Consider the following 18,654-nt stretch of genomic DNA (forward strand, 5'->3'; position numbering starts at 1 on the left):
ATGCCATCACTCTGCTAAACAAATAATTCCTTCAACACTGTCAAACTATTTACTAAGTCTGCACTACTATTAATCTTCTCATCGTTCCCACCACCCATCTCCTTATACTTATGACTGTATCCTTGTTGCTGGTATCCTTAAGATTTATATTGATATTGTTTCCTGATTGCTTACTTGTACCCTATGACTATCATTAAGTGTTGTACCTTATGATTCTTGATGAACGTATCTTTGCTTTTATGTACACTGAGAGCATATGCACCAAGACAAATTCCTTGTGTGTCCAATCACACTTGGCCAATAAATTCTATTCTGTTCTATTCTATTCTTGAGGGACTATAGTGCAATAGCTGTAGATCATATGCAGATAACTTACTATTTTAGCTATGAAACAGTAACTTAAGCAAAAGATGTTATATCAGTTATTGAAAGTTAAGTGAAGGACATTGATTAGCATTGAGCTTGCAGCAGGGGTGAAATCCAGCAGGTTCTGACAGGTTCTGGAGAACCGGTAGTGGAAATTTTGAGTTCAGAGAACCGGCAAATACCACCTCTGGCTGGCCCCAGAGTGGGGTGGGAATAGAGATTTTGCAATATCCTTCCTCCAGGAGTGGGGAGGAAATGGGAATTTTGCAGTATCTTCCCCTGCCACACCCATCAAGCCATGCCCACAGAACCGGTAGTAAAAAATTTGGATTTCACCACTGGCTTGCAGGGATAATATCTCAGTTGTCCAGATCAGGATGTTAGGCTTGTAATAAAATTCTTAAGTATTTAAATAATATTTATGTATTGTCAGTTTCCAAGAGTGGAAGAGAAACCTCTTAAGAATATCTTAAGGTTTCTCAGTTAATGGTAAGTTTCAAACTCATATAGCAAAAATGCAAGAACCCAAATGGATTACTTCATACTCAATGGGGAAGTGGAAAGAATGGTGGCATTGTCCGTACTGAGACATAGGTGTGTGGTAGGTACTCCTTTCTTGATAGCTTACTAAAGAATTCAGAAGCTGAATGAACACGCAGCCAAGTTCAGAAGTTTTCCCTTTCAGAAGAATGTTGGATACAGATTATTAGACTACTGTGTTTCCATGCATCTTCTCAATAAAATTGAAAATATGCTAGGCAACAAAGGCAGCAAGTTTGTCTCACAGACTGTTAAGAATTTACCACATGGATTCACAATGGGTTTCAGTGAAATGTTGGAGGACTAGATTAGATTTTGGCCTGTTCCTTAACCATAGAATTTTCCTATTGGAAGAGTCAGCTGACCAATTTCTCATTTGGGTATTTGGTGAACAGCTGACTTATGATAGCCAATAGATTGGTTAGATGATAATTTGGAGTCCTGTTATCTACAACTAAACAGTGATATACTTACTCTGTTCTATTAGAATCTGAGCCATATGATCTGTATGAGTCAACATATTTGCTGAGTCTTTGTTTCAATTCCTCTTTTAACTAACTCATTAACTCCATTCAGCCACTATATTCTTGGTGTTCACCTTCATCTTCCACTCCACTCATTCTCTGTTCTTTCTCCTACATATGGAAAACTCGATTTCAAAGGCAGAATCAATCTCTTAGAAACAGTTTGTTTCTTCAAACAAAAATGTTTACAGTATCCCTTGCAACCAACTATCTATTACTCACTTTTCTATTTCAATTTGTTTGTCAAGGCAATAATATAACATATATAATAATATGCAAACATTCACATCTCCACTCAACATATTTTTGGTATTACCAAAGAATTCTCTATGCATTTTTAAATTCATTAAACAACCAAGTAGAAATATTTATCTTGCTCCCTAATATTGAATCACTAAACAGTCCATTGATTTTTCATACATGCTTTATTTCTATCATATACCATATTTATCACACTCACCTTTCTAGCTCTAGTTGCATAAAATGTTCTCTAATTTACATCAATGTTCTTTAACAAATATTTTAAAAAGAATGACTTTCTCCCATTCATACATTTTACAATGACTTACTAAAGAGAAAACTTTTACTCCTTTGCCAGCTTTAAGCCATTAAGAATACATCGTGGAGGCAAAAGAAAGACAGAGTTATATATTGAGGTCATTTAATGCACAATGCCTGTCTATTTAAATAAGTCCTTCACATCAAAATATAGTTAAATTACAAAGAAAATCAACTGCTTACATTTATAAATTACAGTACTTAATAAATATCTTTCATGATTAGCTTGGAGTTTGCAATTTATTGATATAAAATATTGATAAATAGGTAAATATACTGTTACACAGTTAACATACAAGTAATAGAAGAAAATATTTATAGCTCAGGGTTGATCTGCGGAGTGATTATTTGGCAGTTCTATTTAATTTGATAGAGTACAATGAAAAATAACAAACTATTAATATAATCACAAATCACCTAAATTTGCTTCTTTCGATGTGCTTTTTCATTATATGAAGAGAGTTAGGTTATAATTTGAAATTAATTTTATAAATTCATAAATGTTCAATATTACCAGGGGGTGGAAAAGTTTAGTGGATAAACTAGAGAACTTATGTTGTAGACTATGAGTGTTGTGACAACCAGAAATATTCCTACCTCCCACTGTTATAATACTGTACTTGATACATGCACTTAATCAGAGTACATTATGAAATTTGTGGTTGTCATATAGAACTGAATGGCTAAGTTAGAGAGCAATTTTTTCTGTTTTGCTACCTTTTCTGGGATGGTTCCAGTACTTATTTCCAGACATTATTATAATCTGTCACTTTTAACTCTGTAAAGTTCAGACTTTATAAGAAAATAATGTAATGCTCCAAATTTTTAAACTGCCCAGATATATATTTTATGTATTTGCTTAGTTCATAAACTATTTTAATTGCCCAATTGATTCCAGGCAATGTTCAACATATATCAGAAAAATGCAAAACAAATTAACCAATTAAGTGATTAAAATTTTGGAAATGTTGAAAGCATATTTAACCCAAGGTTTTAAGAGATTATCTAGAAAGAAAGCACAAATAAATAAGCAGTCCTCACATGACTGCCTCATATCAATAATGAAGTATAAATGATACTAATTTCATTTTAGAAAGTAAAGAATCCCTTGAGCCCAGTTGATGATTACATGTCTGGATATCATTTGCAATTTCCTTCTTCATTTTGTTCTTTATTTTCCAATGTAGCATAAAATCCTGAAATTCCCTTCTGGTTTCCCATCCATAAGATGCAGAGATAACATAGAAGAGATACTGTCACTTTCAGCAGGATGAGGATAAGCAGCTTCACACCGTAAACTTCTCAGAGTCACCTCAAACTATGAGATAGATGGATGGAAGGATGGAAGGATGGATGGATGGATGGATGGATGGATGGATGGATGGATGGATGGATCGATGAATGAATGAACGAATGAATGAATAACCCTTATTTGTACTCTACTGAGCATTGGAATTGCTCTGATAGTGTTTCTGATAATACATGAAAAAAAAATTAATTATCCTACTTCAAAAAGTTTTTAGAGCGATAGTACAGATAACAAGGTAAATATACATTTTTTTCTTTTAAAAGAACCTACATTCAGAAAAAAAGATTATTCGAACTGACAGATTTTGTCATCCAGCTATTTGTCTTAAAATTATGAACTATATTAAACACTGGGGGGGGGGGGGATCTGAAAGACTGAAGAATCAGCTGCATTTTACAATAATCTTTGAGGAGAAGGATGAAACAAGACTTAAAAAACAAACAGAAGGGAAATATATTTTTAATATTGAATGAGAGCAACCTCTTCTATGTTGAAAAAGCAGATCAAATATACTGTATTACATTGGACAAAAGCAGGAAGGATCTGAAGATCAGGGTACAATATTGCCAGCATTTTTGATATACAAGGAAAACAAATGAAAAAAACACCAGTTTCCCTATAAAGTGCCTTGATAAGAACATTTTTAAAAGCTTAAATTATTGTAGCAATAAAAAAGCCATCTGAAATTTTTTAAATAGATTAAGTTTGTATATGTGAAACTTCAAATCCTGTTTGTGTGAAAATGTTTTTTGTGTGTTTTTGAACATAATAAATCAAGGGATCTATTACCATACACCTTCCTTTGAAAATTAAGCCCATTTCACTTATTGTTAAAAGATGAAAGACATCAATTTACTGTGGTTTTAGAGCAGAACAGAGGCTGTTGAGCCATCTAAAGTCTAATAAATTAGGCAGCATGCAAACATAAATACTGCTGCATTAACAGACTTAGTGAAGTTCAACACCTATATTCCTGTCATTATCTATCTATTCCAGTGCATATATTGCATGTGTTGCAGGCAAAAAAGGGAAATTTTGCAACTAACCCACTCTTTCTGGTCCTTATCAGCAAGTATATAATCAATACAGAAGTTGTCTAAGCAACATATGCCTCGGTAACAATTAGCATAAAATGTATTTGAATACAAGACATGTTTGAATAGCCTTTGCTCATCAGCATTGCAGAGAGTACTCTGAGGTTGAAGTTATATTGTACTATCATATAAGAATGCTAAAGAAAGGGGAGGGAGGGAGGAAGGGAGGGAGGGAGGAGGAAGGAAGGAAGAGGAGGAAGGGAGGGATGGCAAAATGCATAGTCTTACCATTCATTTATTTTTCCATATTTGTGACACAAATCTAAAGATTATATCTGCCAATCTAAAGATCAGCTAGGCTCATAGATGCAAGTACAGTACATGCCAGCGTTGTAAAGACATACCAGAGAGATTTCTTGTAATTAGAAGATGTAACTTTTACACATGGCCAATAATCATGGGGTGACATGTTTTCTGTAGCTTCATTACTTATCTGTCAGAAATGATCTAGATCAGCATACAGTTTCCAATGTATATTTTATCACCATTGACACCAAGACTAACTCTGAAACACACAATGCAGGAAGGTCCACCAAATATCTGAATGCTACTAACATTTGGGCAAGCCTTATTTTACTCTGAGACAAAAAAAAGTTGTGATTTTAAGTAGGTAATGTCCATGACCATGTGAGTTCCTCTTAAAATTCCTTTTAAATAACTGAAAAACCCAAAAGCAACAGTGAGTCTTTCAGGTCCATAGATTAATACTTTATTACAGCTTAAGCTTTCATGTGCTCAGAGCTATCACATATATTAAATTTTATCTTGTATTACAAGTATATAAACACACTATGGCTTAATGTGGGAGATAGAAGAGAAGGAAGAATGATAAAATAAGATAAAAATGAAAGCAGAAGTGGAGATCTTATTAATAGTATCAATGTCTAAATAACAAATCTGCACTATTTAAATTTCTTGTTATTATTTGTATATTCTGATTTTATATTCAATATATTCTCTTTGTATTGCTTCTATTAATTGTGAAAATAAAGTGTTTTTGTTAAAGAAAAAAGCTGAAATCGTATAGCATTTCCTTAAAAATTCAATGTTAAATTACTTTGTAACTGACTATGAAGGTACAAGGACTTCTGACCAGAGATCTGATTCCCTTCCTGGTCAAGCAGGTATAATCATTTTAAGATGTGAACATGAACAAATGAACAGAAAATCTTATAGTTGTTCAGTTTAACACAGCAAAATAAAATAAAATCTGTTTCCTATGCTTCAGCAAACTATTACAATTCAGTATGCATTATCATTATTAAAGAAAATATTTTGGGTTCATTCCACTTTTTGTTGGCTTTTTTCATGTTAAAATTTCTAACACTGACAATTTGTTGTTTCTTTATTGTAACACAAATAGTCAAGTTTGTACATAAGAAATTTATTTTGAGGAAAAAATTCAGAGGCATAGACTAAGTACTTCTATAAAATGATATACAGTGTCTCAAAAATCAGGCTCTAAAGACTATTTATTATGAACTGGACATTGGTGAAGAGGTATTCTATTCAGTTAAAATCTTAAGAAAACATTTCATGATTTTTACTTCAAAATGTTTATTAAAAATGAAGTATGATTATAAAATTACATAATAGAAATGGAAAGAACAGGAATAGTACTCTTTAGTACAATTTACTAAATATTACAATTATATCATAATTAACTAGAAATATAAAGGCTCATAAAATTAAAAAAAATACATTTTGTATTGTGACCATTTTTCTTTCATTTTTTCTAATTACAGTTGGAATTTTTGAAATGTGATAACCTTTTAAAGACTAGATTTACGGAGGAAAATATTGTATGAAAAATCTATATCCACATGTAGAATTTAGAATAACAGATTATTGAACAATTGAAAGTTGTACATTTCACATGGTATCTAAAAATGCTACTAGCTATTAATACTGTGACTATATAGCTCAAAGATTGAATTCTATTTTACACTATAAAATTTGCATTTCCAATTATAATCTTTTTTTTGTGCCCCATGTTGAAATATAACATAAATAGATGTTAGAGGTATTCTAACATGCACAGACTTATCTGTACATTTGTTTCTTTCCTTCTATTACTGGGCATAAGATGCTAAATGAGATAGAAATGAAAGCTCTTTATCATACCGTGATCATTTTATAGAAACCAAAGCTCAAAGTGGAATCTATCAGCTATATCTGAATAGAGCAACGCTAAAACAGCATTCAGAAGACTCTGTCAGACCTTTCTACTTATCTAACAACTATTTAGAATAGGAAATTTTACAATTATACCCATGTCTGCTTTAATAGGTTGATTATCGGTTGAGAAACAATCAAGTGCCTTACTTAATCTACTTATCAACTCTTATTTATAAGAGTACATTCCAGGGCAGAGTTCGTTATATTGGTGACATAAACTGATACACACAAATCTATGTGTCATGTCTCAAAACTCTTCTCTGCTGATTTTCTACATAGTTAATCATTTCTGGAAAAGAGCATAACTATGAGAAGCATTCAAGAACTGTTTCTGTTGAAATTATCTAACAATAAATGGTATCTCAAAAAAAAAAAGAGGTAAGCATCAAATTAGAACTAAAAAAAATATCAGCAGAGAAATTCCAACTTCAAAACAGTGTTATTTCAAAAGACTTTCTAAGTCTATCCTTCCACAGCCTGATAATTCTCAAGTATGACTATCACTCCAGCAATACACCCATTGTTGAGAAGAGATATCTGAAGCACTCTACAAATGTCTAGAACATTAATTTTAACACTTATAAGCAAAAATCTACCATGTTTGAGTGACATGAGACACCATGATATTGAACTAGAAGCTAGTAGTAGAAGCTGGTAAATTTCATGTCAGGTATGACATAATAAGAACTATTATCATTTGGCACAGATGTTCCCATGCAACAGAAGTTTAGAATTTATGGAATAAATTAGCAAAGCAGATATATCAATGTGATACATCTGGAATGATGCCTAGAAGCATGATGTCACTTTATATAGAGAGGTTTTCTTGAAGGTACAAATGAAAGAAGCACTAAGCTTTGCAAATGATTGCTTGGCAATAGTACAAGATACAAAACTAATGACTTGTAACAATATGGTGATATAATTTGCTACCAGCATACTCATTTGCTGATAGAGCAACCTTAATATTTTTTGCCGTTATATTAATTTTGGAAAGGTTACATTTAGTTTATAGCACAGATGACAACATTGCTTTATCATTAATCCTTACCACAAACACAATATGAAGCTCCTGAAAAGAATATTAAAATTCAACTACATCTGAAAGTCTGCAGGTTCCTACAGCTGCATTGTAGCATAGCATACCCAGTACATGTACCAAGATTTCACTATAACCAAATAAAAATAAAAATCCTAACACTTCTATTTAACAAAATAGAAATAATCTGGTTGTCAGAAATAACACGTGAGTCTATCAAACATTAGATCCTTTACATAATTAATCTCTAATAAATTGACATTTCAAAAGCTTTAAATATTTAAATGTGTGAACACTTATATCAAAACTTTTAAAAATCAAAAATCCTACATCAAAAACATTTTGCATATTGACCTTTAATCATATATTTGCTGAAAATATTGTTTAAAGGGATTGTATAGCAGGTGACTAACCGTTTATAAATTACTATATATACATCCTATTTCTAAATCAATGATAAAATATACCTGTAGCTTTTCCTGACTCTATACTTATAACTTTTATGTCATTTTGTCTTCTTGAATCACAAATCACAACCATGATCCAGACTTACTCACATATTCTACATACAAAACCTACCTACAGTATGTTGAAGTTGTACATTTTTAAAATAGTTATTTTTTTTTTTTTTTTTGGTTTGGTAATTTAAGACCATTAGCTTTTGTCTGAAAGTCTATTGCTTCTACATGAAGCCATTATCACGCATATTTAAAAAACTGCTGCTCCCATTTGCTGTGTTACTTGGATTGATCATATGATCCTGTTCCAATCCCCACTCTCCTTCATCCTCTTCATCAGGTTCAGCTTCAGATCCACTATGAGTGTTTTCATACAGAAAAACCTGCTCATCTACGTGAGCTGGGGCTAGCCGATTTCTTTTAGCACTAACAACATTGGCTGAAGAACTAAAAAGACGTTCTGGAAAGATCCTTGTAGCTACAATGCACCAGTATTTCTGAAGCACCTTTGGCAAAACAGGAAACAAAGCAAGTCTATCAGACCACCACTTGAGTGGATCTTCACTGAGCCCAAGGACTTTCTGTGACTTGAAATTACTCAGTTCCTCAATAATCTGAGCGTGCCACTCCTCTTGATCTTCAACACTCCCCGTCTGGCAAAATATTTCTGCAAGCATATTATTGATAGCACTAGTAGGAGGAAGCGTGGAAGCAATTGCCGCTTTTTTCACTGGTGGCTCTTCTGACACTGCAAACAATTTTTCCTCAGGCCTCGAAGTATTGTCTTTTATTTTTTCCAGGATACTTTTTGCTTCCTCCAGCACTCTGTTCTCAACCTGTTGTTTTTCAAAAGTCGAAAGAAAGGGCAATTTCTTGTATCTTGGATCTAAGAAAGTTGCAACACTGAGAAACATGTCTATCTCAGGATTATGCTGGTATGTTGCTGATAGTTCCTTGGCAATCACCTCTTTTGCCATGCTTATTTCTTTTAAGTCATTTTCTTTTATACTTAATGTTGTATTTAACAGCATGTGAAGAAGAGGTTTCACCATGCTTATTCTTGGGTACTTGGAAGCAGATATCATCTCAGCTACCTGCTTGAATGGCTGAAGCAAATCCACCAGCCCTTCAATTGTATTCCATTCATTAGCTTCCAGCATCAGGTGGTGATTATTGCTATCTTCCACAAGTACTGCAGCAATGACAAACTGTTGCTCTTTAAGACGTTGCAGCATGGCAAGTGTGCTGCCCCACCAGGAAACACGATCACTCACAAGCATGCAATGCAAACTGTTCTGCTGTTGCTGCTTCTCACTCAACATGTACATGGCTACCGCAGATAGCTGAAAATATTCCACTAGTTTTCGACATCTAGATAGGACACTGCTCAATTTAGGAAGCTGAAAAGCTTGCTGTATACCTGCATTGAAAGTCTGACCTAAGCATGGCATCTGAATTGAGATGTCTAAAAGAGAGCAAGCTTTCACTACATCTTTCCCATTGTCCGTTGTAGCCCCAAAAACTTTGGTATTAATTTCCCATTCAATAAATATCTCATACAGGACTCTTGTAATTGTCTCTGCAGTGTTTTCCTCTGGAACTTCAAATGTTTTTAGGCAACGAGAATTAATAGCCAAGCTGCCAGAAGAACCAGTACTAAGAAAATGAACAGACAATGTTACATAGGATCTATTCTGACTATGACTTCTCCATATATCAGTTGATATGCCACACCACGGAATGTCTGTCAATTCTTTTAACACAATCTCTCTAACGGCAACATATTTTTCAGGAATTCCTTTTGTGCAGAAGTACTTTCTGCAAGGAAGTTCATATCTGGGGTCAGCTGTTCTTAAGAGACTCTTAAATGTGGGTTCATCGACAATAGATGGCGGATGTAATCCTTCACAGATTAAACTAATCACTGCTGAGGTCAGCTCTTGATGCTTTTTATTCTCATAATTGTGACTTGTTTTCATAATTAAGTTGTCCTGAACAACCTGCTGAGATGATTCAGGCTTCAGTTTTGAAAATGCAGTTGCAAAAGCCTCTCTCATTTGCTCAGTGTTGCTTTTCACAAATTCACAAAATTCATCTGGGTGATTCTTTTCAAGATGGTAAGAGAGGTTGGATGTATTTCCTGAATAAGCAATCTGTGCCATGCAAATGCGGCAGTAGATCTTCTTCCATTGTAATATACATCCCTCTGCATTGGTATCAAAGCCAAAGTATTTCCATACTTTACTCTTTGCTCTTGGGTGGGCCACTAACTTTAGGTCTGATGGGGAAGTTTCCAAAGTTTTATTCTCCATTGCTTCTTAGCCACTGTCCCAACCCCTTTTGATTCTTCACTCATTAATGAGCACCTGATAAAGGCAGCAGATAAACATAACATGAGAAAGGACTGGTTTGTTCAACGGTACAAAATTAATGCTTCAATAAATATACAAAACCTACCTTATTAATAACAATATTGGAATGTTCCTTTTTGGAAACTGAATAAACGCAATACTATTTCTACATGTTTAATAGTCAGATTTCATGACAAAACATTGGACCAAACTTAATTGCCCTCTGCACAAGAATATGAGATATAACTTGCTAACATTTTGTTATTTTATTTATAAAATTTATTGCCACCCATCTACCTCAAAGTAATTTTGGGCAGCTTACATGCACAGTATTGTAAATACAGTAAGTGCAATAGCCTCCATTGCATGTTTAATTTAAATATGCAAAGAAGAAATCATTACAACACTCTGATGCATCCAAGGATACAACAAAATGTTATCCAATCCCTTTCAACACTAAATAAATGCTTGTCTCTGATCAATTTATGCTACCAGGAATCCATGACTTCAAGAATAGTTTGCTCTACAGGTTCAAGTGTCAGAAAGCTTCTATAGATGATAACTCCAAAAATAACTGCCTTTTCCCCCTGTACCATGAATAAGAGTGTATTAGGGTCTGATTACACTGATCATAAGAAATACTCACCATGGTAAGTGAATATTTGTGATCCTAAACACACAGTACTGCTTAAGATAGTGAGCAAACAAACTTTTGATAAACTGAGAATTTGTGAAATTTATTTTTCCCTTTATGAGACTTTCCAATTGTCATACGCATGGACGTATTTTTCTGGCTATTATTATGAATATACTTGAATAGCTCTATTATGTTTTTGTTATATTTCACAGTAATGACATAGAAGCGAGCAGCATTGTAACAAACAGAATTTGGAAGGCCATTTGTTGAATGTTTATCTAGAATCTAACTTAAAACAATGCCTTGTGTTACTGAGAGTTTATTAGAAAGATGAGTTGTGCTGTATTTATCGTGATGCTTTCACAATATAAAGGTCCCTCAATATGTCCAAATGTGTAAACTGCTCTCTGTGGCTAGTAGTAGTTTTGAACTGTTTGCTTTATTTGATGCACATTTGAAGAAGCAAGACGGTTAAAATTCTACAAGCAAGAAATTTAAACAGAAATTTTAAAAATTCCTCTGAATGGTCATAAGTTCTCCCCATAAGAGTCTTTGAAGCACTATATCCCAAATTAACATCATGGGAGATGGGTCAACCAGTGATCTCAAAAAAGCTAAATTGGACTGAATCTGGTTACAGTCAGATGGGGAGACTACTACAAAATCTAAGAGCTGAAGAGCTATAAACTAGATTTAATAGTTGAAAAACAAGTTGAGGATGATAATTAGAAACCACTTTTATTATTTTCATGAGAATTGCAAGGCATATCCCAAGAAATTACTAAGTCATGTTTAGCCTTTATTTTAAATTGTAATAAATTCATCTGAAATAAATTGTACACAGGTAGCCCTCAATTTACAACCACAATCGAACCCAGAATTTATGTTGCTAAGTGAGAAATTTGTTAAATGAGTTTCCCCCCAGTTTATGACTTTTCTTGCCACATTTGTTAAATGAACAGTTGTTCATTGAATATGGCTTCCCCATTGACTTTGCTTATCAGAAGGTCATGAAAGATGATCACATAACTCCGGGACAATGCAATTGTCATGAACATGAACCAGTTGTCAAGCATCTGAATGTAAATCATGTGACCATGGGAATGCTGCAACAGTCATAAGTGTGAAAAATGGTCATGTCACTTTTTTCAGTGCTTTTTTAACTTTTAATGGTCACGAAATCAACTGTTGTAAGTCAAGGACTACCTATAATGCAAAGTGCTTAGTGTGTATGTGGTGATCTCATTCCCCAGTTAGTTTTGGGTAGCTCATTATCATTTACATAACTAGAAACTGTGCATTTTCCATAAAAGTTTATATCTCTATCAATAAATAACATACAGAAGCATACACCACAAAAAGACAAAGGTGGCACAGTAGTTAGAATGCAGTACTGCAGGCTAACTCACTGCTCACTCAGGAGTTTGATTCTAAACCACTCAAGGTTGACTAAGCCTTCCATCCTTCCGAGGTTGGTAAAATGAGGACCCAGATTGTTGGGAGCAACATGCTGACTCTGTAAACCGCTTATAGAGGACTGTAAATCACTATGAAGCGGTACATAAATCTAAGTGCTACTGCTATACAGTTAAAATCAAATGGTTTATAGAATTTAAAGAGTTATTGTTGTATACAAAGAAAAGTATAAGCAATAAATATGTATACATGTAAATATGCATACGTGCAAAAATTGTTTGTACTCAATCTTTGTTACTAAATATGGCAAATCATTTTGCACAAATACCCATATTTCTTAAGTATGCATGTTATTTTATCACTCATTTACCATTGTCCCAAAATATAACTCAAGAGACAGAAAAAACTGTACTACTTAGTTTTTCTAGCTCAAGAGATTCACTCTCACTGTCAAGGTATCTTTAAAGACTTCTCATAAATGACACATTTACAGCTAATAATGAGGCCATTACTATTATCAACATTCCCCCGGGCACTTGTAATTACTCTGCCCTGATATATGAATCAAAAGAGGAAAACAGATGTTTTAGTTTGCTTTTTTAGAAGTTTATAACCAGCATCACAGCTGGCACTTCATAAACTACTTGATAAATGGAACTAATATAGCATTTCCAAACAATAGCTGTCAGTAGCATTTTGGTTGACAAAATTTACCTGACAGGTAATATTAGAGTAATAATAAATGAGTACAAGATGCTACTCTTAATAAATGGATATTGGAAAGCATATGACATTAAGGACACAAAGGATCTCCATTAGATCCTTTGTGCCCTACAACCACAACAAGTTCCCTACTGGTTAATAAGGACTATCCTTGTCTTCTTTCAATAAGAAAATGAAAGTTCAATGCACATTCTTTCTTCCTTTTAAATTAGGTTAAAAATACCTCATTTTCCCTAATAAAACCAAAGTCTTGAAATCAACTTATTTTCAAAGTTCAAAGCTAAGCATTTTCATAAATGCAAGAGCCATTTCCTAAATGTAATAGAGTGATATTATATTTTCTCATAACTTTTAAGCAGAACAAATAATGGGATGTTGCAAAATAGTTATATGTTCTGTAATTCAGAATACCTAGTAGTGTTTTCTCTTGGAACAGAGTCCTAAAAGTAAGACAAATGAAACAATAAAATACCTGGCAAAATTTGAAATTTGAAGGCAGAATTTAGAGTAAGGTGGGGAACAAATAAGTTGAAACTTATATTTATAATTTTAATTCTATCAAATTATAGCCTTTCATCTATGAAGTTTCAGAAATAATACTGCATCTTCAGGAAGAAGGGTGAAAACCGAACATTAGCATTTGATCCGATTAGATGAAATTATTATTACCAAGCAATAAGAGAGAGTAAGACAATGTGGGTAGAACTACTGAAAAGGGGCAATTTTATTTGCTGTTTTCCACATCAGGGGATTTCCTCCTTCTTCCCCTCGGAGACAAAGAGGTGTTACTATTGTTTTTTTTCTCAACTGTAAAAGTTCTGGTCCTTTCTTAGTAAATCTTTTACTGTTGTCAACAATTTGGAATCAAGAGGAATAATGTTGCCCATCTTAGTGCCCAACTTTGAAAAATGGAAAAGGACAGAGAAGTAATGGTTTTTAAATTTTCCTGGTAAAGGGTAATTAAGCCAGTATAATCACATAATGTGTTTGCCTTCAACAAATTCTGTAGCCTGAGTAGATGCAATGTTTTGCTTTTAGTTTTCAAATCCAGTGAAGAGACAAATCACAGCATTCAATAATTTCATATACCATAGTCCCAGGGATTACAAAACAACCGTATCAAAATTTGTTCTCAGTTTATCTTATCTATATACTAGGATAATTATGCATTCAAGATAAAATAAGGATAGATCTTATAAAGATTTCTAAGTTATATGTTGAAATTAAAATTTTAGACATTACATATTTAGATTAAATGCAACATAAATATATCACCAAAATACTTTTTAATGAAAGTGAAATAATATCCAGGTATGCCCTAGAGTCCAGGGGTGTCAAAAGTGGTGGCCCGCATAAGCCACACCCACCCTGGCTCCACAAAGGCAAAAAACATCACGATGTCATGTGACGTATCACAATCAAGTTTGACACCCATGGCCTAGACCATTAGTGATATACTACACCAAAATCAGCACATTTCACTCAACCTAACTAGGTGGATTCTGGACTCTACATATTAATTTAAATGAAATCTAAAAATTCAGTCTAGATCTAGTGTAGTGTCTATTCACATAACATAATTGTGATAAAGTCTGGCTTATCTGTGTGTCCAGTATATGCTTTCCCTAAGCAAGGAAGATACGAATCATTTACCTACAGATTTTTTAAAGATCCTGAAACTCTAGAGTCCAAAAGAAGTTAAAGAAAAAAAGCTTACACCGAATAGATTATGACAATCTAGAAGCAACAGAAGCTTGATCATTCAGTAGAAGGTGATCAGGTGTATTCACAAGTAAACCAGCTTAAACTATATTGTGGATGGGTATCTCAACCATAGAATACTGTAGGTCTAAACAAAGACAATTACATCAATTAATTGCACTTGTACAGATCAAGAGCAGTTTAGGTGCGCCTTATTTAGACTATTATAAGTGGCGTTTTACTTGCAAAGTTTTAGTACAAAATGTAAATATTGTTTTACTGCAAAATATTGCTATCAAAATGAAACCACGGGTTCAACCCTATCTGCACTAGCAAGGAAGTTACCTTCCGACTTAAATCTCTTATATTACAATATTTGCATTTTCTACTTTGCTAGGATTTATCCTGATGAGAGTAACTTTAAACAATCTTTACGTGCGTGCCTTTCTCCCAACTCTTCCAGCACAGAAACTAAGAAATGGGAAGCTTCAACTGCCGTTTCTTGTTTATGAATCCTCGTCCCTGCAGTTTTCTTCACCCAATAAAAGCCCAACTCATGCAGATAAGCAAAGCAACGGCGTTGAGAAGAATCATTAGCGCTCGCCCCAGCTCCGCGTGCAATCTACTAACCTGCTTTGGAAACGGAGCGCAGACAGAGGCGTCGAAACAGCTGCTCCAGGACTACGCGGAAGCCGATAAAATAGACCCAAAGGGCAGGAATTAGCAGAGACAATAGCGACATGGCTGCCAGGCCCCGCTGAAGGCCCGACGCCGCCTTGGATCCCCTTCTCTACCTTGGTCGGTGAAGAGCCAGTTCCCAACTCACCAGAGCAGCCGCGGAATCGGCACAACTCAGTCAGAAGCCTATTAGGTAGTCACACCCAGCGGAAGAGGATTCCGTCCGCCCGCCCTCAATGGGGCGATCGGGTCCTTTCTGAGCATGTGCGCTGGTGATCGGTATTCTCATCCCTTCGTGGTTTCTCTTTGCTGCCTTCCTATCGCCCGCTTGTCGCGGCGTATCGAGAGATGCTGCGTCCTTTCATCCCTGGAATTGTTAGGCAGGCAGAGTATTTTTAAACGGCATCCTATAATTCCAGCTTTCGTAACAATAATCGGCGGTCTAAATCCTGTCCCTGCGTTACTTTCAAGATTGATTCAGTGTAAAATTGGAATAAGATATAGTAGTGGATTGTAGTATGTTGAAAGGTATCTGGGACCTACGTTTCTGAATTAAAAGTGACATGAACATGTTCAGAAATTAAGTTCCACTGAGTTAAAGGGGAGTAAGGAGACTGTCAGATGTAAATGCCTTATTCTCTAATGTGTAAATAATGTATATATGGAACATCAGGGGTTAACTTATTACTTGAGCTTTAATGTATTCATATTTTACCACTCCCATTCCTGGCTCCGCCCCTTGTATATAAAAGGAGCCATCCTCCCCATTTTCCTTGCTTCTATCTTGAATATTCAGCGAATATAGAATGCCTATTATGATTAAAGAGAATTATATTTAAACCTATAACTTCTATTATCTTTATTGAGTCTGATCCTGAAAATATTGCAACAAGCTGGTAGCAGAGGATGGTTAATTGACTCAATAAGTAATTAAAAATGTCCAAGAAAGATAGGCCCAACACCAGGGCCTACAGCAAAGAAATAGAAACTGATCAAGAGATGATCAACGAATCCACTAATGCGATTTCGAGAGAATCCGAAGAATACACCACTGAAGAAGAAGAACTGATGAGTGAAAATAACGACCAGGAAGAAATCGAGATAGAAAATAACGAACTCAGGTCAGAAATATTAAAAATACTAAAAAGCCAAAAGAATGATGAAAGCCTCATCGCGGACCTCCAGGAGATGCTGAGGAACAGCGGAGCAGCGAGAGAGAAAAACATCATTAAAGAAAAACCCAAAGATCAAAAAACTGTGAGTGAAATGACTACTGAGAAAATAGTTGTAAAAAAGAAAAGATGTGACCCCGCGCGAAATTTTGAACGGCAGCCATCTTGGTTTCAACGAACTTCAAAAGGGAGTGAAGCAGAGCCAATCAAAACGCTCAGTTCAAAATTTCTGGCGCGAAAAACGCTATCAGACGAAGAAAGTGAAAAAGAAGTCTCAAACTCTTCAGATGAACCAAAATCAGAAAGTGAAGACGATTTAACAAAGTCTCAAGTAGAGTCAGCAATGAAAACACTTTTTGCTGCTTTTGGGCCAAGATTGAAAATTTCTAAGACATCAACGAAGAAGCAAGCAATCAAACCGACAACTCAAGACCTGCACGCTCCCATCCTGACTTCGAAAACGACGACACCCGAGCCCAGAGAGCCATGCCGATTCCGTCCTACACCGCAGACAGAATCGAGTGCCAGCACACACAAGAGAAAGAGAAGAACCGCCGCCATCACCAAAGCCCCAAAAACCGAGCCAGAGACCGACTCATCTGAAGAGGAGCGGATCGAGAGAGCTGAAATGGAGAGAACCTTCCACAACGGCGCCAAAGAAGAAATGAGCAACGCGCATGTGCAAAACTACGTAGACGGCCCCGAAAGACTTGAACTGGCCAGAGAACCGCGCAGACTCGTTACAAGCATCCCAATGCCGTTCTGTAATTTCCTGCACTTGAGAGACCACGGACTGCCTCAGGTTGTAAGTAATGGACAAAATAATGTGGGGAACTTACCCAGTGACTTCCCAAAACTTAGAGTTGATGGCATTAATTTACAAGAGTGGTACCAACAGCTTCAGGTTATTTTTATGAAAGAAAATTTACTATTCTTTATAACTAGTCCTCCAAGAAGACCTTGGACTTTAAAAATAGACAGTTTACATCATAGAGCATTTTTCATAATAATTTCTAGCGTGTCTCCTGCAATGTATCATAGCATCAAACCAAACCTAACTGTATCAGAAATAATTCAATGCATGTTTAATCTATTTCACAGCGATAGCGTAGCCACAACCACAAGAATGTCTAAGGATTTCTTTTCTTCTAGAGTGAAACCAGGGGTTTCTATAAGTGAACATTTGATAAATCTAAACAAAATAAGAGCTGAGCTGCAATTGAGGGGGGAAGTGATTTCAGATCAAACTATGAAAAGTGTTATTATCAATTCACTTGATCCATCATGGGATAGCTTTATGTCACACTTAGATACCATTAATTTGGGATATTTATCAATAGAAAATCTATCTAACAAATTGATAGCAGAAGACAATTCAAGAAAAAATCGTTCCAGTAACCAAACAGAACACAAATCTTTTAGGAAAGTAGTCTTTCAAGATAAATATAATGAAGCCTTTAGATGCCACAATTGTGGATCCAGGGAACACAGTAGAAGAGACTGTCCCAAAGTCCCAAGGGAGAGACATAGGCCAGAATATAGGAGCAAATACAATTACAGACAATCTTCCACAGATAGACACAAATATAGAAGTCCACCAAACTACAGAGAAAGTAGAGGGGGTAGAGAAAATTCAAAAGAGAGAAAATCTGGGTCACTAAATGGGCTAAATAAACAAGACAGCACCAAAACACAACAAGATGAGAACAATAATTGGCTTATTGATTCTGGTGCAACAAATCACACCACTAATAACAAAAGTATATTATCTTCATTTACAGAAGATAAGTTTGTGATAAAGGTAGCTAATCAAGAAAAGGTTCAAGTATTAGGCAGAGGAAATGTGACCTTGCCTGGTTTAGGGAAAATAGAGGGGGTATTATTAATCCCAGAAATACCTCACAACATAC

The 18,654-nt window shown here is 35.0% G+C and overlaps 1 protein-coding gene across 1 annotated transcript; it reads right to left on the reverse strand.

Annotated features, from left to right (window-relative positions):
- Positions 1-8,175: 8,175 nt before the first annotated feature.
- ZBED1 (zinc finger BED-type containing 1) lies at positions 8,176-15,581 on the reverse strand. Its single transcript, XM_070943201.1, has 2 exons — positions 15,525-15,581; positions 8,176-10,432 (listed from the first exon to the last, which is right to left on the reverse strand). Exon 2 carries the CDS (start codon positions 10,376-10,378, stop codon positions 8,291-8,293), a length of 2,088 nt encoding a protein of 695 aa, XP_070799302.1. The 5' UTR covers positions 10,379-10,432; positions 15,525-15,581; the 3' UTR covers positions 8,176-8,290.
- Positions 15,582-18,654: the final 3,073 nt, after the last annotated feature.

This window comes from Pituophis catenifer, unplaced genomic scaffold, assembly GCF_029215685.1.
Source record: "Pituophis catenifer annectens isolate HBS135680 unplaced genomic scaffold, rPitCat1.0.hap2 SCAF_4, whole genome shotgun sequence".
Lineage (NCBI taxonomy): Eukaryota > Metazoa > Chordata > Lepidosauria > Squamata > Colubridae > Pituophis > Pituophis catenifer.